At 35.2% G+C, this 21,329-nt stretch overlaps 4 protein-coding genes and 2 pseudogenes across 4 annotated transcripts; 5 read left to right on the forward strand and 1 right to left on the reverse strand.

Moving 5' to 3' along the window:
- Positions 1 to 302: 302 nt before the first annotated feature.
- LOC125578444 lies at positions 303 to 2,505 on the forward strand (annotated as a pseudogene).
- A 259-nt stretch (positions 2,506 to 2,764) lies between these two features.
- On the forward strand, positions 2,765 to 4,976 carry LOC111200328 (FBD-associated F-box protein At4g10400-like). The gene is made up of 3 exons (XM_022691135.2): positions 2,765 to 3,970; positions 4,042 to 4,188; positions 4,270 to 4,976. The coding sequence occupies exons 1-3, from the start codon at positions 3,140 to 3,142 to the stop codon at positions 4,537 to 4,539; spliced, it is 1,248 nt and encodes a 415-aa protein (XP_022546856.2). The 5' UTR covers positions 2,765 to 3,139; the 3' UTR covers positions 4,540 to 4,976.
- Positions 4,977 to 5,288: 312 nt separating this feature from the next.
- On the forward strand, positions 5,289 to 6,181 carry LOC125578192 (annotated as a pseudogene).
- A 3,536-nt stretch (positions 6,182 to 9,717) lies between these two features.
- Positions 9,718 to 11,921, forward strand: LOC106411695 (FBD-associated F-box protein At4g10400). Its single transcript, XM_013852502.3, has 4 exons — positions 9,718 to 10,217; positions 10,349 to 11,196; positions 11,271 to 11,420; positions 11,507 to 11,921. Exons 2-4 carry the CDS (start codon positions 10,351 to 10,353, stop codon positions 11,771 to 11,773), a joined length of 1,263 nt encoding a protein of 420 aa, XP_013707956.2. The 5' UTR covers positions 9,718 to 10,217; positions 10,349 to 10,350; the 3' UTR covers positions 11,774 to 11,921.
- Positions 11,922 to 12,571: 650 nt separating this feature from the next.
- LOC106411952 (expansin-A16) lies at positions 12,572 to 14,023 on the reverse strand. The gene is made up of 3 exons (XM_048741164.1): positions 13,763 to 14,023; positions 13,316 to 13,631; positions 12,572 to 13,094 (listed from the first exon to the last, which is right to left on the reverse strand). Exons 1-3 carry the CDS (start codon positions 13,914 to 13,916, stop codon positions 12,785 to 12,787), a joined length of 780 nt encoding a protein of 259 aa, XP_048597121.1. The 5' UTR covers positions 13,917 to 14,023; the 3' UTR covers positions 12,572 to 12,784.
- Positions 14,024 to 17,145: 3,122 nt separating this feature from the next.
- LOC106411650 (nucleolar complex-associated protein 2) lies at positions 17,146 to 20,279 on the forward strand. The gene is made up of 11 exons (XM_013852451.3): positions 17,146 to 17,276; positions 17,400 to 17,519; positions 17,621 to 17,687; positions 17,753 to 17,864; positions 17,943 to 17,982; positions 18,057 to 18,118; positions 18,192 to 18,677; positions 18,865 to 19,167; positions 19,247 to 19,570; positions 19,638 to 19,844; positions 19,928 to 20,279. The coding sequence occupies exons 2-11, from the start codon at positions 17,411 to 17,413 to the stop codon at positions 20,102 to 20,104; spliced, it is 1,887 nt and encodes a 628-aa protein (XP_013707905.2). The 5' UTR covers positions 17,146 to 17,276; positions 17,400 to 17,410; the 3' UTR covers positions 20,105 to 20,279.
- The last annotated feature ends 1,050 nt before the right edge of the window (positions 20,280 to 21,329 follow it).

The raw sequence follows: 21,329 nt of genomic DNA on the forward strand, positions 1-21,329 counted from the left end.
GGGCGTCAACTTCAGTTTTCATTTGTCGATTTGGGCAAAAAAAGCAAGCCCAAACGTGATGGGTAAGTCTAAATTTAATTACATATAAATTACCTTGCCCAAATTTACGCCCAGCTGACGTGTTTAAAAAAAAACATGATTGGTTGAATTTATTTGAGGACGTGGACACCTTAAGAGAGCTTTATTAGTCCCTTTTAGTATAGGATAGATTTTTTAAAGGGTATGTATGTGTATAAATAAATATAGACGGGAGAAACCTTGTAACTGAAGAAAAGAGACCAAAAGAGAACCCAATGCTCTGAGGTGGACAATGTTAGAGTATCACACCACCACGTCTAATCACGCAAGTCTCCAAAAATCTTAAAAATCTCCACAAAAATGGCTCTCCTCCTCAATTGCCCGTCTCAGTAAACAAGAAGGTTACATGAAAGCTCGGCCCAGTAACAGCCTACCAAATCTTGGTTGATCCTAATGCTCATAGCTATCTTCTGATAATTTAACCCCCTTCTTCTTCATCTTCCTTCTAGTCGATTCCTTCTCAGGCAACCCCCTAATACTAACAAATGCTTTAGTAGTCTTCTGGTCACTTCCGGTTCCTCGGGGTACACTCATCATCTAACTGTCCGGATTCTCTAAGGTTTTGTCATGTTCCTCTCTTTTGCCTTTTGTTTGGCTTTTACATTTTACTAATTAGTTTGGTTAGTCTTTAAAGATGTGTTCTTATGTTTTGTTTCTAGATTCTGTCTACAAAATAAAACGGGTTTGGTTTTGTAAAGAGATGGATAGAATCAGTGGGTTGTCTGATGAGTTGCTTCTTAAGATACTAATGTTGGTTCCGACAGAAGTTGCTGTCTCCACAAGCATTTTATCTAAACGTTGGGAGTATCTTTGGATGTGGTTGCCTAAACTTGATTACTGTCATAGACTTGGGTCAGGTCCTGATTGCGAGAGGCTACGGTGTTTCCTTGACAGGAATTTGCCGTTACACAGAGCTCCGGTCATCGAAAGCTTCCGTCTTGAATGGTGTAATCCACGTTTTAAACCAAAGAACATCAACATGTGGGTTTTAACAGCTGTTTCTCACTGCGTACGTGAGCTGGAGATACTATACGAGTCTTATCAGCCTAAGCCAGTCATATTGCCGAGTAACTTGTTTACTTGTAAATAGCTCGTGATCTTGAAACTGGGTGGCAGGATGCTCTTGGATGTTCCTCGGATGATTTCTCTTCCCTCTCTCAAAACTCTGAAACTTCAAAGTGTGAGATACTTCAGTGACGAAACTCTACAACGGCTTCTATCAAATTCCCCGATTCTTGAAGATCTAGTGGTTGATTTACGTGAACATGACACCACTAGAGAGTTGTCTGTTGTTGTTCCATCTTTGCAGAGTTTGTCACTCTACCTACCCTATAATATAATGTTACAGATGGGTATGTGATAGAAACTCCTGCTTTAAAGTATTTCAAACTTAGGGACCATAATCTTAATGATCACTACTGTTTGATTGAGAACATGCCTCACTTAGTCGAGGCATATCTAGATGTTTTTAATCTTCCTGATTTGAAGAGTCTTATTGGATCAATCACATCTGTCAAGCGTCTTGCTATATGTTCAGAGGTGATCACTTTACATTTATCAAATCATTTTTATGTAATCAACTGTCAAGTAATTTTAATATTATTGTCTACAGGCTATGTATGATGAAGGTTTTGTTTTCGACCAGCTTGAACATCTGGAGGTATGTATATGCAAAGACCATTTCCCCAGTCAACTTATACGGCTGCTCAAAGCTTCTTCCAACTTGCAAGGACTTCACATTTTTTTCATAGAGGATGTAAGTTTGTTTATTAAAACTTTCAATTTTATTTTGGGTCTGATGACGCACAACCTTTTTTTTTTTTTTGGTCTCAGTATCATGATCATATTCTTGATGGTATGGAAGACTGGAATGAACCAAGTACTGTTCCTGAATGTATGTTGTCGAGTCTACAAAGTCTCAGCTGGTCGAAATACACAGGAGAAGCACAAGAGAAAGATATTATGATTTACATTTTGGAACATGCTCTTCACCTAAAGACTGCAACAATCAAGTCATCATCTGAATCGGATGTTCCAAAACTTGAAATGTTAAAGGAGTTGGCTTTTTCTTCTAGAGCTTCAACAACATGCAAACTCATGTTTGATTGAGTTTGTGATCGTTAAAAATTGGTCTTGTTCTTCTATTCCTTGTATTCTGCCCCCAGTTCCAAGTCAAACCCATCCAACCAGTCTTTGATCCTTTCACGCTCGTCGTCGTGATGTCTCCTTCTCCAGCCACGTTCGTGATCAGCACCAAACTAAAGTAACGGTGACCGTTTATCGTGAACCTTATCCCTCCACTCTTCCTACATGCCACCCTGTAAACAAATTCTCACATTTCTCAAACTCAGCATTTTGAACTCTATATTTCTCAAGTGTAGATGTAAAGTTGACCCTAATATTTTGGGAGGAGTAAAAAAACCTTTCTAATAATTTAGGAGTCTATATTCATATACATTAACTTGAAATTTTTTAAAGGTCCAATGCCAGTGTTTTATTCGGCTATGTTCAAGACTGGTTCTCAATTTATATAACTTGCGGTAGGAATAGAGACAATGCCGGCGCGATCGTGAGGAAAACTGGCATTGGACCTTTAATCAGGCCCAGTAACATGCCCACCAAAGTTTTAGATAATTTGTGGTGATTAAACCATTCATTAACCTAATTCATGAGTGATTAGTGTAGGTACTAGGTATTAGTATTAATGGCGTGAACGAAGCTTTATATTTCTGATGCCCAATAACTTGTGATAATTCTTGAAGATTCATTACTCTTTTATATTTGTCGATTCCTTCTCAAGCAACCCGTGTCTCCAGTACTAACAGATGCTTTCGCTGTCTTGTGGTCACTTCTAGGTTTATCTTCTGACTCTGTTTTCTTGGGAAACACTCATCATCTAACAATCCGGATTCTCTAATGTTTTGTCACGTTCCTCTTTGAGTCTTTGGTTTCGCCTGTTACTAATTCGTGTGGTTAGTCTTTAAAGTTTTTTTTCTTTCTGTTTTGTGTCTAGATTCTGTCGACAGTAACAAGGGTGCATTAGGTTTGGTTTTATAAAGATATGGATATAATCAGTGGGCTGTCTGATGACTTGCTTATTAAAATACTATTGTTAGTTCCCACAAAAGTTGCTGTCTCCACAAGCATTTTGTCGAAACGGTGGGAGTATCTTTGGATGTGGTTGCCTAAACTTCAGTACGGTCATAGACGTGAACCTGAACGCGAGAAGCTACGGTGTTTCCTTGACAGAAACCTGCCATTGCATAGAGCTCCGGTTATTGAAAGCTTCCGTCTTGAATTGTGTAATACACGTTTTAAACCGGAGAGTATCAACATGTGGGTTGTAGTAGCTCTTTCTCACTGTCTACGTGAGCTGGAGATAGTATATGAGACTTATCCGCCTAAGCCAAACATATTGCCGAGTAACATGTATACCTCCAAATCGCTCGTGATCTTGAAACTGGATGGTGAGATCCTCTTGGATGTTCCTCGAATGGTGTCTCTTCCCTCGCTGAAAACTCTGAAGCTTCAGAGTGTGAGATACGTCAATGATGAAACTCTTCAACGGCTTCTATCTAATTGTCCAATTCTTGAAGACCTAGTGGTGAGGTTACGTGAATATGGTGATACCATGCAAAAGTTGACAGTTGTTGCTCCATCTGTGCGGAGTTTGTCACTCTGTATACCCTATAGTCATGAAATAGCTGAGTACGTGATAGAAACTCCTTCTTTAAAGTATTTCAAACTTGTGGATTATAGTAATAATGATCACTACGGTTTGATTGAGAACATGCCGTACCTGATCGAGGCATATGTAGATTGTTGTTGCCCTGATATCTATAGTCTTATTAATTCAATCACATATGTCAAGCGTCTCACAATATGTTCAGAGGTAAATCATTTTCCATTTATCATCTCATTTTATGTAATCAACTGTCAGTAACTTTAGTATTCTGTGCGCAGGCTACTCTCGATGGGCTTGTGACTCTTGTCTTCAATCAACTTGAACATTTGGAGGTATGTCTATGCACAGTGCTTTTCTCCAGTCAACTTGTCCAGCTGTTCAACGCTTCTTCTAAGTTAAAGAGAGTAGACATCTCCTTAATGGATGTAAGTTTCTTTGTTAACTCTATTTTTTTTAGGGTCTGATGCACAACCTAGTTTCATCCTAATTTTTGTGTTTGATATCAGGGTCATGATCCTCGTCAAGATATGGATTACTGGAAGGAACCAAGCACTGTTCCCGAATGTTTGTTGTCGAGTCTACAAAGTCTCAGCTGGTCGGCATACACAGGAGAACCAGAAGAGAGAGCTATTGTGGGCTACATTCTGAAACATGCTGTTCACTTAAAGACTGCAACAATCAAGTCATATGGATCAGATGTTTGGAATCTTGAGATTTTAAAGGAGTTGGAACTTTCTCCTAGAGCTTCAAAAACATGCCAACTCATGTTTGAATGAGTCTTTTGATCACTAAAATTTGGCGTGTTCTTCAATTTCTTGTATTTGCTAGCTACTCGTTTCGTTTGTCTTCAACTCTGGAAACTTGTTTTCTACAATAGGTTTTATTTCTATATACTAAGAGCTAAGTTATATGATCTTTTTCATTAGCTTACGGTTTAAATACAGACCGGAGAAACCTTGTAACTGAAGAAAAGAGAACAAATAAGCACTTGATGCACTGATCATCGTTGATGTTTTGAAAATCCAATAATGACCAGGAGACGCAGAGATATACGATTCTAAGGCCATATTTATTCCGGTTAGGTCTTAACTTCAAGAGCACATGATTAACTGGGATTAGTATCAATCAATACGGATAGTAAATAATTGCAATTAAATCCACCATCCTCACTCCAAATACATTCCCCATCAAAAATATGAAAATCATCATTTTATGTTATCCTTTATATATTAAAAGAGAAGCATTGAATTTAATGCTTTCACACTACATTGGCCACGTGTCAACTTTACAGCCATTTGAAATTAATTACAATGACTTCGATTTTGTTTAAGAAAATAACTTTCTTAATCTGGTTAAATAAACACAAACACGTTGTATCATTTTTTTCTTACGGATGGACGTAACTCGAGATAATTACGACGTGAACTGAAGATAATTGTGTCAATAGAAGCTAACTGTTTACAGGCAAATATGTTCATAACTATAAAGTTTGAATCATGATCTACTTCAAGAAAAAGAGACGTCTATGGTGAAAAATAGAGCAGAGAAGGAAAACAGAGGAGAAAATTGGTTTCATCTACGGTCTATAAGGAAGAGGCAAACTATGGCTGTGAAGAAGCAAACTACCTTGACAAGAGAGTTTCTACAACCTCAAGAAATTATTTCAAGTGTTAACCTCATGCGAGAGGCACAAACTATCTGAAACGTTCAAGATTCCTGATAGATGCAAGGAGGCTATTGCCATGAATGCATGTAGGGAGGAGTTAGTATCAGGTTTATCAGAGGAGCTCAAGAGGGGAGAGACTGACTCGAGTGGTGGATCGAACAACTCTCTGGCTCTTGGTATTAATAATTACACAAAAGTTGGTCCGTGACGGCGAGAAAAGGTGTCCGGTCCGAGAGTATCATTGCTTCTTTGATGCATTACTCTCAAGAATCATTAAAGGGTGTTGTTGATAGAACTGTCAAGAGAATAGGGAGATAATTGAAGCCACTGTAACTCTTTTGCCGAGTGGCGAGAGAGGATCAATCATCCCTCTGAGTTTTCTCCTAGGAATGTTAAAGATTAGAATTACATTAGATATAGAGATCTGCCTGAGCTAGAACGTAGAATAGGTCAGCAGTTAGAGAGCGTGAGACTTGATGATCTGCTTATACATTCTGTAGGAAGGGAAGAGTTCATCCATGTACGATGGGGATACTGTCTATAGGATGCTCACATGATTTCTTGAGAGGGTTGATGAAGAAGATGAGGAGAGTGGTTATGATACAGACTCCACTGGTCATCACCATGGTTCGTTGCTGAAAGTGGGAAGGATCATGGATGCGTACTTGGCTGAGATCGCATGTGATCCATACCTGAGTCTACAGAAGTTCAGAGCCATTATAGAGAAGTTACCTGATTATGCACGTATGTAACCCTTTCAAATATTTATACACATGCTTGATTATTCCAATCCAAATTTTATATGTTTTGTTTAAAATGATGGCTTGAGGTTATTTTGTTGTGAGTGTATGTATTTGATCTGCCTGGACCTTTGCAAATAAGCATTGAGCAATAGATGGCTCCTACCTGCTCTTTCAAGTTTGCAAACAATATTTAGTTTATAGTTTTGTATAAACCCATGTGAGCTATATGGACCTCCATGTCAAAGCTTTATGGACCACTCATTAAAAATTATAAAGATATGAGTTCACTATGATAATCCATGTCAAAAATCTGTTTGGAAAGACATTTAAAATTATAAATAGCCTTTATATATTTTTACTTAGTTTGACATCCATATCCAACACCACGTACAGTTTCCATGTAGCTAGAAACACTTAAATCATTGTTCCCATTTACGTTATTTCGTATTAAGGATGGTGCATATTGAAACAAAAGTGTTCTGCCTTTCCTACATTAGTTGGAGAAGTTTCTTTGAAATCAGTCTTTCCATATGTCTATATACAATATATTCTTATTGTGTATATTATGTTTTTAAAATTTTTCACTTTGTTATCATAAGACCCGTATCAAGACCATATATTGTATTTCTATTATATATGGACAGGATTTTAATGTATAAGTTATACGATGCTTGGAGAAGTGTCTACACTTTTAATATAGTAAAAGATTGGTGGGAAACCAAACATATACGACCATCCTAAATTGGCAAACTTTAAATATACGACTCATAAATATCATTTACTATGATGTTCATGCACCTATATATAATTCCATACAATACACGAGTCAAAGATTATTACTTTCCTCACTCTTAAAACATCGACAACATCTATAATTTTTAGCCCTCCTCATTGGTTGCTTTCACCCGTGTTTCTAATTTGAAACCATTTAAATCTCTAAAGAAGGTTAATGTCAAGATCATTCGTTTTGGAAGCAGTATTCAGATGTCGGTGGACTAACGAGGGTCTTCGTTGACGTTAACGTGAATAAATAATGTACACATATGATTAAAAAAATTTATTTACATGTTTAATTTATTATCTTCTAACTATTTTCTTATCTCATTTCAACAGGGAGTGAAGATTCATTCAAAAGTTAAAAAATATTCGGTCGATCAGTTTAATCCTGAAATTTTATTTGATCCTGAAATAGACTAAATGGTTGTTCTGAAATTTCATAACCGTCCTAAACAGACTAAATGGCTGTTCTGAAATTTTATTTAATCCTGAAATTTCTGAAGTACATTACTTCAAATCAATGTAAGCTTAACTGTATTCTATTTATTATTTTAAATTATATGGAGTATTTTGTATAACTTATAGGTTCACTTATAATGTCTTATATAAATTTTGTACTAAGCACCGCAAATTGATGTCACGGCTGGAGGGTTGGAGATTATTGAATTTAGATATTTTACAAGATTGTGTTACAAGATGTATCTAAGCATCATTTTAAAATTTATGTTTTATACGTAATTGAAGTATTGAATCTGTTTTACTAAATTTATACTTAATAGGTTATTTAATAATGTGCTTTCTCTTCTTCTTCTTTAAACACTGAATTGTATTTCTTGATTACAAGAACTGAACCAAAATAGATATACTTCCCAAACTCGGAAGATACTCTGAGTTCTAAGAAAGGAAAGACAAAATAGCAAGCATGAGTAAATACTTAGGATAAAGTCTAAAATTACAGACGACAAAGGCCTGAGAACAGGCAAACTTGATCTCCTCTGCAACAACACATCACTGGAATATAGTTTGATAGCCAAATGTTTTACCAGCAAAAGCTGCAGGTTCAGCAACTTCCCTTCCTCGAATTCATGTTCTTGAAGAGAAATCTCGGATGGCTGTAATATTTCAATCAAAAAAGATTCTTCACTCAGTTATAGTCCGCCCAACATTGTCATAAACATCCTTTTTGATGAAACAATTACCTTGTGATAACGTATAATCTGTGACTCCTATGGATTTAGGACAAGCAAAGCCTTCCATCTATCTTCCTCTCCATGAGCTGTTCTACCCAAATGGACCAAAGAAGCAGTCTCTGTTTTTAGGCTGCTGTATATTTCTCCGCTTCTCAGGTCATAACTAACCTGTTTTGATTCCCTTTGACGAAAACATAAAGATTGCGGCTTGACAGAAGAAATCCTTTGGTACGATTTATCTACATAATGTTTAAAAATGATTTTAACAAAATGTGTCTGATCATAACTATTCACCATTGTATAAGTCATTGCTGGTGTCAGTGGCAGAGCTATAAAAAAATTCACTAGGATTAAAAAAATTTGTATATAAAATTGGCTACTTATTAAGGGGTCAATCTACTGAACTTCAACCACTAATCACGAAATATTACAATTTCATGCCTAAATTAGCTTAAATATCAAAATTGATGTGGGTCAACTGAGCCACATGCTTTCTCTCTACTTTCGTCACTGACTGGTGTTATCTAGATTTTATTTTATTTGCATGCGTTTAGAAAATAATTTTTTTAAACTATTATCTTGATTTGACTTGCATGCGTTTAGAAATTATAATACGAAACGATTAGTTCGACGTCAAGATTGTCTAAAATTCATATAACATGAAACCAAACAAATAATAATATTTTTCGGTTTATAACCCAGAAAAATCAAAAATCTAAAGCAATTTAACCGAACAAACCAAAATAAATATAGATTTAGAATGGTAGTTATATTTTAGGAGATTAAAAACCAAAAAAACCAACCCAAAACTGAACCAATATTCAGATTGAACAGACCTAATGTTTACATAAATCGAAAAAAAACTCAAACCAATCGAACCGATATCCAAACTGACAGATGTAATGTCTACTTATCTGAAAAAGTAACGAAATTAATAATCTAATCCCGCGCAAGGCGCGGGTTACTACCTAGTTTAACTTATTCGACTTTCGTACTACTAGAATGTTTATCTCAAAATTCCATGCATATCCACTTTCACAAGCAGGCTGTGTTATAATTAGTAGATCAAATTGTCATTTTAAAAATACAGCTTACTAAAATAATACTACTAAAATAATTGGGCTATATTATTTAAACAAAACAGTGTTTATACTTATAAATTCCATAAAATACTAAAATGATAGTATATATTTTTAAACACAACATGAAAATATAAGTTATCTTAAACATATCTTTTTCTATAATATAAATAAATAAATTTTAAAAATGTATTATATGCAAAATGTATAAATTAAAGAAAAAAAATTCATTTTAAAAAAGGTTTTCTGTTTGATTATTTCAAATTGTTATTTTATTATAGGTAACTCGAAAATATACTAGTAAGTAATAAAAATTAATAACAAAGTAAAATGTATTAAACAAATCACTATATATTAATAATGCTGAATGAAAAAATATATAAACAATAATAGTATAGAGTTATATAATATATAACACAAAATAAAAATTATATATTTAAAACATTTGAAATAATATAAAATATATTTATAAATGAAAAAAATGTCTGCAAGTGCATGTTAAAATCTAGCTATATTTTAGTTTACCGCCACACTGAATTAATAAATTACAAATGGAGAATTGCAAATTTGTAAATAAATAAATTTTAAAAATAGTAAAATACCAGCCACCACTGTCGCTAGGTTGAGGAGGGCAAAGCAAAAGTTAGTTGCGGTTACAAAGACAGAAGGGCTGCCTGAATGAAAAGTCGGCCCTTAATCAGGCCCACAGTAACATGACCACCAAAGATTAGATAATTTTACGGTGAGTAAACCATTCGTTGACCCAATCCATGCGTTATTGGTGTAGGTATTAATGGCGTTGACGAAACTTTTTATAACCCCCTTCATCTTCCTTGTTGGGGTCGATTCACTACTCTTTATATTTGTCTATTCCTTCTCAAGCAACCCGTCTCTTCAGTACTAACAGATGCTTTCGCAGTCTTGTGGTCACTTTCTGTTTATCTTCTGATTCTGTTTTCTTGGAAAACACTCATCATCTAACCATCCGAATTCTCTAAGGTTTTGTCACGTTCCTCTTTGTCTCTTTCGTTACTAATTAGTTTTGGTTAGTTTTTAAATATGTGTTTTTTCGTTTTGTGTCTAGATCCTGTCGACATTTAACAACTTTAGATTGTTTTTCTTTTTTAAAGATATGGACAGAATCAGTGAGTTGCCTGATGAACTGCTTGTTAAGATATTAATGTCTGTTCCGACAAAAGTTGCTGTGTCCACAAGCATCTTGTCGAAACGGTGGGAGTATCTTTGGATGTGGTTGACTAAACTCGAGTATCTTCATAGAGACCATTGTTCAGAGCCTGGATGCAAGAGGCTACAAAGTTTTCTCGACAGAAACCTGCCACTACATAGAGCTCCGGTTATAGAAAGCTTCCGTCTCGAATTATGTAGTTCGCATTTTAAACCTGAGAACATCAGTACGTGGGTTTCAACAGCAGTTTCTCACTGCCTACGTGAGCTGGATATCTTACATGACGACACCGAACCGGCTATGTCAAACATACTGCCGAGTAACTTGTTCACTTGCAAATCGCTCGTGGTCTTGAAACTGGTTGGTGAGATCCTCTTGGATGTTCCTCGAGTGGTCGCTCTTCCCTCTCTCAAAACTCTGAAAATTCAAAGTGTGAGATACTTCGATGAAGAAACTCTTCAACGGCTTCTTTCAAATTGCCCCATTCTTGAAGATCTAGTGGTGGATTTACGTGATTATGATTATGAATCTGCGGGACAGTTGACTGTTGCTGTTCCAAATTTGCAGAGTTTGTCACTATACATACCCTATTGTCAGGATCTAGATGGGTTTGTGATAGAAACTCCTAATTTAAAGTATTTCAAACTTATGGATCATAGTATTAGTGGTCACTACTGTTTGATTGAGAAGATGCCTTGTCTGATCGAGGCATATCTAGAGGTTAATCTTCCTGATATGAAGAGTCTTATTGGATCAATCACATCTGTCAAGCGTCTTACAATATGTTCAGAGGTTATTATTTTCTAGCTATTAACTCATTATTTCTTAAATCATCTGTCAGTAATTTTAATTAGTATTGTGCGCAGGGTATTATGATGCTTGGTGAAGGTTTTGTCTTCAACCAACTTGAACATCTGGAGGTGTGTTTTTGCACACTGTTTTCCTCGGATCTAGTTATCGAGCTACTGCTCAAAGCTTCTTCCAACTTGAAGAGACTAGGCTTTTCCTTCATGGAAGTAAGTTTGTTTGTTAAATTCTTTTTTTTTAGGGTCTGATTCACAGTTTTGTCTTTTAGTCTAATTTTATGTGTGTTTGATATCAGCATCATGTTCCTCAAGGTATGGTTTACTGGAATCAACCAACCACTGTTCCTGAATGTGTATTGTCGAGTCTAGAAAGTTTCAGCTGGTCGAAATATACAGGAGAACCAGAAGAGAGGGATATTGTGGTTTACATTCTGAAACATGCTCTTCACTTAAAGACTGCGACAATCAAGTCATATGGATCAGATGTTTGGAAACTTGAGATGTTAAAGGAGTTGGAACTTTCTCCTAGAGCTTCAGCTACATGCCAACTCTTGTTTGATTGAATATTTTGATCTTTAAAATTGGTCTTGTTATTTCAATTTCTTGTATTTGCTCGGACTCATTTCGTTTCTCTTCAACTCTGAAATCTTGATATTCTACATAAATTTTCTTTCTATATGTTAAGAGTTAAATTTTATTTTATTGAAACTATATTAAGAGTTAGTTATATGATCATTTAATTTTTTTACGGGTATGTATGTTTATAATTACAGACCGGAGAAAATTTGTTGTTGAAGAAAATAGGAAAAAAAAAACACTTGTACTAATGTAGACAATGTGAGAGCCATTGAAAAAAAAAAGATTCGTTCGTGTATGAATATGATCATGTTAGTGTGTCTATCCATGTGAGTCTTGGTTGGAGTTGTATCAATACGCTCATGTATTATGATGTTATATGATCCAGATTTGTAGTTGAAAGTTATATATTTAGAACTTAGCGACGTTTCATTATTCCATGAATAAAATGGAATAATGTTTTGAGAATCCACTAATGACCTGGAGACGCAGAGATATAAGATCATAAGGCCATATTTATTCCGATTAATTCTTAACTTCAAGAGCACATGATTAACTAGGATTAGTATAATAGTATCAATCAATATGATTAGTAAAGGATTGCAATTTGATCCACCTTCGTCACTCCTTGTCAAAAGTATGAAAATCATCAATTTTTATGTTAACTTATTCCATATCCAATCAATATCACAAGTAGGCTGTGTTATAAATTTGTAGATCAAGTTTTCATATTAAAATTACGATTTATAAATCAATATTGTAGATGGAATTCTCAGATTGAAAAATGAAAACAGAACAAGTTTAATTCTATATAGTATATAATGTAATTCCACATTACAAGCAAACTTAGACGTAATTTAAGCGCTGCGGGCTGTTTACATTTTTCTCCAACAGCCACTTCAGATCACAATATAAAAATACATAACATAAAATACAAAGTTATAGATCTCGAATTGGGTAGAGGAGCTTCTTCAATTTTCTCCAAATTCAAATTCACTTTAGACTCTGAAGTTTTTTCCGACAAAGGTTTGTCCAAACTGCCAATTTGAAGGTACGATGTTCCATGAAGTGGAGGTTCTACGGTCACTCGCTGTGACACGGAAGGAAAGTGACTGACCAACGAGAACAGTATTAGACTGCCAGTTCTGTCCCCAGTTCCTAGTCAAACCCATCCAACCAGTCTTTGATCCTTTCACGCTCGTCCTCACGATGTCTCCTGCTCCAGCCACGTTCGTGATCAGCACCAAGTTGAAGTAACGGTGGCCGTTGATCGTAAACCTTATCCCTCCACTCTTCCTACATGCCACCCTATACCACATTTCTCAAAGTTAGCATTTTAAACATTACATTTCTCAAGTGTAGATGTAAAGTTGGTCCCGAGTTTTTGGGAACGCTAAACAATTTAATAAGAATTTTAGTAAATTTTGTTATTTTAACAATTTAAAGGCTTATGTATATATATTAATTCAAAAAAATTGGAAATCCAAGGCCAATATTTTATTTAACTACCATGCTATGAGTTTATATACCTGCGGTATGAAATAGGGACAATGCCGGCACGATACTCGGCGATCTTGAGGAAAACTGGCATGGCCAGGTCGAAGTGAGCGCGTGGTGGATTGCACCAGCCACCATTGTCGCTAGGCTGAGCTAAGTTGGGAGGACAAAAGTTGGTTGCGGTTACAAAAACAGGACTGCCTGAATGACACCATTTAGGATCATTGACACATTTGATTTCAAAGCATGCGCCACAGGTTAAGCCATTGTTGAAAAGCGCCGTGCTCAGGGCCGCCGTGTTAGTGCCGTATCCTTGGCTGTATAAATTCCCGTAACCGCAAGCGCCACCTACAAGATATTAAAGAAAAATAATAATTATAAGAAAAACAGAGTGCTCTGCTTTTGAAGAGTTGGTTATAATGAATGATTGATGATGAAGTGTGGTTTTTGATATGAATGTTTGAAGATAATGGACTGACCCATGGTTCCTGAAGCGTCGTCGCCACCGTAGAAAGTGGCGTGAGCGGTTTGCCAAGAGCCACCGGAGTAGACGCCCGGGATCGCAGCGTTGGTAAGGCTCAAGAAGAGAAAGAGAGGGAACATGGTTAAGAGAATGGATGGATTAACTGCCATTTTTGTTGATGTTTGTGGGTGATTTATGGAGGAGCTGGAAGAGGAAGAAGAAGACTGTAGAGTGTAGACTAAAAGGCTGAGAGACTTGATGATGGTGGAAACATCACTTGTGAAGATCGCTATTTATATAGGCGGAGAGAAACACCAAAGTTAGAGAAAGAGATATTATTGGCCGATATTAGTATTTTCTAGACATGAATATTTAGAGGGTAGATTACAACGTGTGGTGAAAGACATGTTTGTAATCTTATTTTGATTGCAATAATATGAGATCATGGAGTCTTTTATCCTCTTAATTTAGGGATCTATAACTAATATAATGTGAGAGAAACTCCAAATTAAAGAGATAAATGCCAAATTTCCAACGAAGTACACGAAAGATCTACTGCTGATATAAGTCACTCATGCGATATAAACTAGCAAACAGTTGGTATGTTTGAAAGCAAAGATGTGATTGTTATGTCAACGTAATAGTAGAACGATGGAATAGGTGAAGCGATATAGTAGAGAAAACATTAACGTTAAATAAAATTTTATAAACCATTAAGAAAAGGATACTTTCATAGATTAACATCGCTTTATGTATTGTTTTCTAACAGTATTTCTGTGTTTTTTTTTTTTTGCTTAAGCTTTAGTATTTCGCTACTGCCCATTATATATATAAAAAAAAATTATAACACACAAAAGATAATGTTATGAATCACTGATAAAATATCAGATAATGGTGTTTTTTTTTGCGTTTTCAACGTTACAACATTGCCAATATGATATGTTATTAATCAAATGTTAAAAATTTATTCAAACCAAACTACGTTTTACAACGAATGCAATTGTACTTCTAATCTGTTTTCGATAAAGTTTCCGAAAGTTTCAATGGTGTTTGCTCCTTTGACTAAGTTGTTGTATTGAAGAATCGCAACTTAGACCCGTTTTGTATTTTATGATATATACTATTTATCATGAAATAATTTGTAAAATTAAAAGTAAAATAACTCGATTTACATACAAGATGTTTGGTTATATAGATGTACAGCTTACGGCGTACTAAATCATCAATGTCATTAATTTGGAAAGTGGGAAATATAAATATTTATTCAATCATCGCCGAGTGTGTATATACACATCCATGCATAGTTTTCCTAGAACTTTGGAGTTTTTATATGAACACCAAAAAATAAAGTCAACAACGCATTATATGATCTCAAGTCTAGTGAAGATCATTATCATTTTTAGTTTGTTATTGCTAGGAATGACATATATGTATATTTTTATACATCAATGCCACAAATGATTATTAAAATATATTCAATTCATTGAGTTGCTTTCATAATGAGAAGAAAAAATAGTTGGGAAAATATAAGTAAGTGAAGCATGAGATGAAAATAAAGAACAAAAGAGAAAACAGTTAGGGGCGGTGAGGGTGGAAGAACATTAAGGACATTTGGTGATGACAAGGCATATATCTAAGCACCAACCAGATCTTGTTGTAGCTGCCAAGTCACACGCCAGCAAAATTATACATACATGTATACGTGTAATGTTCATTAATTAGTCAAAGTTTATAGATTCTCGTGGATGTAGATTGCCTTTTTTTGAGGTAGATATGATATTGTTAGACTATTTGTATTTCATAACTCACGTTTAGTTTAGATTAAAAGGAATTACAACGTAACTAAGATCCATTCTGCATATAAAGAAAAATAGTGTATACTTGGACTTGGTTACGTGTATATTTTTCCAGAATGCACATGAACGCTTAGGAAACAAGGAGCTGCTTTATCATGATACCCACTTGCATGTGAATTTATTATCTACCTCTCCTCTCACGATAATTCACGTCTTTTCATTTATTTTCGTTCCAACAAAACAAATCTTACTCTCTTGATTACCAAAAAAAAAAAAAAAAAAAATCTTACTCTCTTTCTGTTGTATATATGTTGGAATAATCATTTCTTAATTTTTATAAATATAGATGCCAACTTTCAAATTTCACTCCCAAAATAGAATCACATTACTGCAGAGATATTGTGTAGCTTTTAATTAACATAATCTTATTTGTATTTGTTTGGATCTAAAATAATATATGATCCATGATATCCTGCTCAGACAACTTGACATTGTTAGCCTGTCCGTGTGTATTAAATGGTGTCACAGTGTATGGAAGTTAAATTAATGTGAGAAAGAAGTATGTCAAAGCAAACAACAAATTTACTAAAAACAGGTCTGACACAATGATCCGAAGGACAGGCCATGTACGATATATCGTACGAGCCCGTATATTCTCTGGCAACGAAAACACGTTGCGATCTAAAGGCGTTTGATTGGACATGGTAGATAGCGCCTGATAAATCGATACATGGAGACTAGTTTTCTGTTTACGTTAGCTAAAAAATAGCATCGTCGATTCAAGTTTTACAAAATGTTCCTTTAAAGGAACCATTTGACGATTTACAATAAACATGATTTATCACTAGCTAGCATGCTATCAATATTATGATGACTTATAATGGAAACGTACATAAGAACCTTTCTGATTGGTTTTGAGAACAGATTATGTTTGTGATTGAAAATGATCAAGTTATGTGCGTTTAACTAATTAGTATAAATTTACATCAAATAACACAAGTAATTAAGTTCCATGTCCATTAAATAACTTAAGCGTAAAATATAAGTACGCATAGACTGTTAATTGTGACTACGAATGAAGCAACATATGAAATCATGTAGAATGATTGAGAAAGAAACCATTATAACTTCAAAAATTTTAACATGTCCGTCTAAATCGAAGGTTCAATTAAATAAAAAGGTTCAATCAAAAAAGGTTCAATCAAAACCTAATCGGTAAATACGTCAGAAGTTTTTTAGTCGTCAGGAGTAGCCAAAGGTCCAAACACACATTTTAACATTTTGGGTAATAAGTAATAACAAAGATTTTACAAGACCATAAACTACAAGCTTGGCGATTGCCAAACTATGAAACAAGAAGCCTCAAATGGGCTTTTTGGACTTACAAGGTTGGGCTTACAGAGTGAAATTGTGAAAAAAAAAGATTTTGTTTTTGAACATAAGTGAAAAGAAAAAAAAAAAGAGCTAAACCGATCTAGTTGCGATAACTCTTCTGGCGATAGTTTTCCAATGAACCGATTCGAACCGAACCAACCCAACCCAGCCCAATTGACAATAACAAACGCATTTTAAACGGTAAACGCTAATTTATTTCTTAAGAGCATAACGTTTTAAGGAAAAAAAAAACTCTCAGCTAAAACCCTAAACCTTTGCGCCGTATTATCACCCTCAACATTCTCTCCTCTTCTCTCTCTCAGACCAAACCTCTCTGAAGCACCCTCTCGTCTCTAAACGGTAAAGTCTCTACCTTTACTTCTCCAAGTTTGTTAAAACCTAATTTGTATATTGTAAAGTCAGAAACTTTATCTTAGTTTTGGAATTTAACGACCTCGTTACTGAATCGTTGTATCCTCACAGTTAGCTTTCAAATGGGTAAGCTTGGGAAGAAAGCTAGAAAGTTTGCCAAGAAGAATCTTCAGTCTGTTGAGAAGAAGAACAGGAAGCAAAAGCCCTTTCTCAAACGCAAATTCGCGAAAAGTAACTTCCTTTTTTTCTTTTATCATCTTAGAGACTAACCATGGTTGAGAAAGTTAGGATCTTGTTTAGAGTCTTATGTTATATTAACTCATATGGTTTAGGAGATGGGCGTCGAGATGCACAAGATGAAGAAGAGGAGAAGATGATAGAGCAGCCACTTAAGAAGAGGTTCTACTTTTTTCACTCAGTGTAATCTCTTAGCTTTGTGTTACATCGTTTATGTGTGTTTTCAGATGTATTGAAGACAATCCTAAGGATATAGTCATAGATGCTGTGTTTGACAAAGATGAAGGTGTGGTGGTTCTTGACGGTGGTGATTCAGATAGTGATGGTTATCTAGCTGAGGTAACTCTTTTAACTTGGCGTTTTGTTGATGTTTCTCTGTAATGGTACCAAGTATTCACAATATATTCTTGTGTTCAGGACTCTGACTTGACAAATGCACTTGTGAATGGAACACAAGGTAATGGCTTTACCCTTTAGTACTTCTCTTGGCTCTTTCCTTTGACTGTTTGACTCAATAGATAAAGTTTCCAGGTAAAATCAGTGAAACTAAGCTTAAAAAACAGTCGAGGAAGCTTGCTAGGTTGAATAAAAAGGTAACAGCTACACTAAAGTGCTGATACAATGGTGCTATGTCAGGTTATGTAACATGGTAATCATCTGATGCAGATGGTAGATGGAACTGATTCAGATGCAATGGAGCGTAAAGTACTCTCAGGATCTGTTTTAAGCTCTTTCAGTAACCTAGTTGATGAGGAACAGTCTGTTCAAGCACTAACCAGTTTGTTGAACTGGTACCGAGCTGCTTGTCACTATGGACACGAGCCATCAGGAATCACAAGCCCTGGCTATGACATAGAAGACAGCGAGACGTTCGCCAATGTCATGATCTTCGTGCTCCAGAAAGCTGATCACACTTTCAGGAGTGTTCTGGGGTTATCAGGCTCTGCTAACAAGGAGAAGGTTCTGAAGTTGAATAACAACAACCCAAAATGGGATTGTGTGAAACCACTCATCAAATCTTTCTTTAGAAGTACCATCCATCTTGTCAAGCAGGCTGCAGATTTGGAGATTACAGTCTTTGCACTTGCCCAACTTAGAGTTTCTATTGTCTTCTTCTCCGCGTTTCCAGAGTTGCTGAACAAACTGATCAAGGTACACTCTATAATCACCATTTGTTATTAGCAAAGTTACATATATTGGACTAGACTCTTCATCTTCCTCGCTTTAATATATCATTAGTATCTACTATCTAGAGAGATTCATTGACAATTATTTATTTAAACTCTACAAGCTTAATTTATCTAGGAAAGTCATGTTTTGATTGTGTTCTTTGTTGCAGCTGTCTGTTGATCTGTGGGTAACCGGCGAAAAGACTCTATCCCACCAAGCTTTTCTAATCTTGAAAGACATTACTATTGTGTTTAACTCGGAGTGCTTCGACACCTGCTTCATCAACATGTACAAAGCCTTACTACATGACTGTGATTCTCCAAAGGCAAATTCAGAACAACGTCTACCTCTCCTCAGAGATTCTCTTGTTGAGCTCTGCTCTCAAGATATGCAGAAGTCTTATACTAAAGCCTCTGTTTCCATCACACAACTTGCCAAGTTACTGAAGATGGCTCTCGCTACAAAGAACAAGGTGCTGCTTAGTCTTGTACTAAAGCCTCTGTTTTCTTGTTTGTCTTCTTAGCCTCTTTCAATTTTTTTTTTGTAAGCAGGAGGCTGTTGAGAAGATACATAGCGAGCACTACACAAGTTGTCTTGATCTCTGGGTGAGTTTTATAGCCGCCAACGTTCAGGGTAATGATCTTCAGTCTCTGCTGTATACTGTAATCCAAGTTATAAATGGAGTTGCTACACTGTTTATTGGACCACGGTACCTGCTCCTAAGGGTTAAATGTATTCAATGGCTCAATCATCTCTCTCGTGCAAGCGGTATATTCATTCCCATAGCTTCACTGGTGTTGGATATGTTGGAATATAAAACCACAAATGACGGTGAAAAGCAAAAAAAGAAGCTTGAAGCTGTCTCAACAGTGAAGGTTCGTTGTAGTTTACTTCAGTTTATGTCATCGATGGATAAAGCTTGATACATTCTTTGTTTTGCAGCTGCCTAAGAATTGGTTAAAGTCCCAAAACTTCCAAGAACAGTGTATCTTCTCTGTGATTGAGCTTCTTGCTAACCACTTTGCTCACTGGAGCTTCCACATATCGTTTCCAGAGCTTGCTACTATCTCCATTATGAGACTGAAGAAGTTTAACGAGAGAAGCACTATGGAAGGGTTGAAGCGTGTGGTGAAACGCTTTATCGAGCAGGTAAAGCAACCAAACCAAACCAATCTTGGCTTTGAGATCATTCTTGTTCTGAGAAATGATTTCTTGTTTTGTGTTTTTTCAAGGTGGAGTTGAATATTGAGTTTGTGCAAATGAAGAGAGATGAAGCGGCTTTCTCACCAAACGATCAACAAGCGATAGAAACGTTTCTTCAGCTTGAGAAGAGAAGCAAGACTGCTCCGTATACACAATACTATCAAAACATTGTAGACAAAGGTCTGGGAACAAAAGTGAAGAAGTGAGGTTAAGTGTGGGAATAATTTTAATACAGTTTGTGGGTTTTGCAACTCGAATTGTAAGGGCAGAGAACATTTTTGTTGTCATTTAGATTTTGGATTTTTATGAACTGTTTTCAGAAACTTACAAAACATTTATGCAATGAGTTTAATCAGGTGAAAGTTATATGTTCTTGGATTACTCGTTTGTTTCTTTCTTTCTCATTGAAGAAAATGTTTTCCTTCAGTCTCTAATGTTAGTAATGTAGTAAAGTGAGCATACCTTATTTTATCTGTATTAATGTCGATTAATGAATAAAAATACTCTCTCTGCTCCTTAATATTATTAAATCTAGAAACAAAATTGTTTAAAAAAGATCTATTTTTTACATTTTCAAAATATGTTTTATTAACTAATTGCAAATTTCAAAAAATTTAATTGCACTTATTGAATTTTTATTGGTTTAAAATTATAGAACAAAAATAAACACAAAAAATTATGCAAATTTAATGTGTTTTATTAAAATGTATGAAAAATGTAGAATATGTAACATTAAGAAACATAGAGAATAGTTTTGAAGAATTCATGCCGATTAATAAATAAAAGTAACTCTGAAGAGCATCTTTTTTTGACAAACCAAATACTTTAATTAAGCCTTAAACAGGCTGAGTTGAGGTCACAAACAGCTGATTTAACTATGGAATCAGCAACAGAGTAAAATTACTAACTCATTTCTGTATTTCATTCTACAATACCATTTAAATGTAAAACTACTAACTCATTTATATTTTTTCTTTTAAAATAGACTGTTATTTTATTGAGAAATAAATAGTATAGAAATTGCCATTTGTTTTTTTCTCATTGAAGAAAATGTTTTTTTTCTCAGTCTCTAAGGTAGTAAAATAAGTATACCTTATTTAATCTGTATTAATGCCACGATTACACCACATGATAATGAATAAAAATAGCTTTGTAACAAAACCCAAGCAATACAACGTTGGTGTCACATCGATTATAATATTGTTCTAACAACTTATTTAGTATTTTGTTGCTTTTTGAGTACTTTTTTTGCTGTATAGTTATTATGATATAAAAGACATAAGTACCTAACTTCAGAGGACTTAAGTAAAACGCAGAGTCTGACGATATTCTTCTGCAAATTTAAAGCACAATGGGTTTCTCAGAGTCTCTCGACGAGATAGGGGATCCACCTCGCATTGGTTTCTTTTGTTTACCCTTTTTTTTTTTAAA

This window comes from Brassica napus, chromosome A9, assembly GCF_020379485.1.
Source record: "Brassica napus cultivar Da-Ae chromosome A9, Da-Ae, whole genome shotgun sequence".
NCBI classification, from domain to species: domain Eukaryota; kingdom Viridiplantae; phylum Streptophyta; class Magnoliopsida; order Brassicales; family Brassicaceae; genus Brassica; species Brassica napus.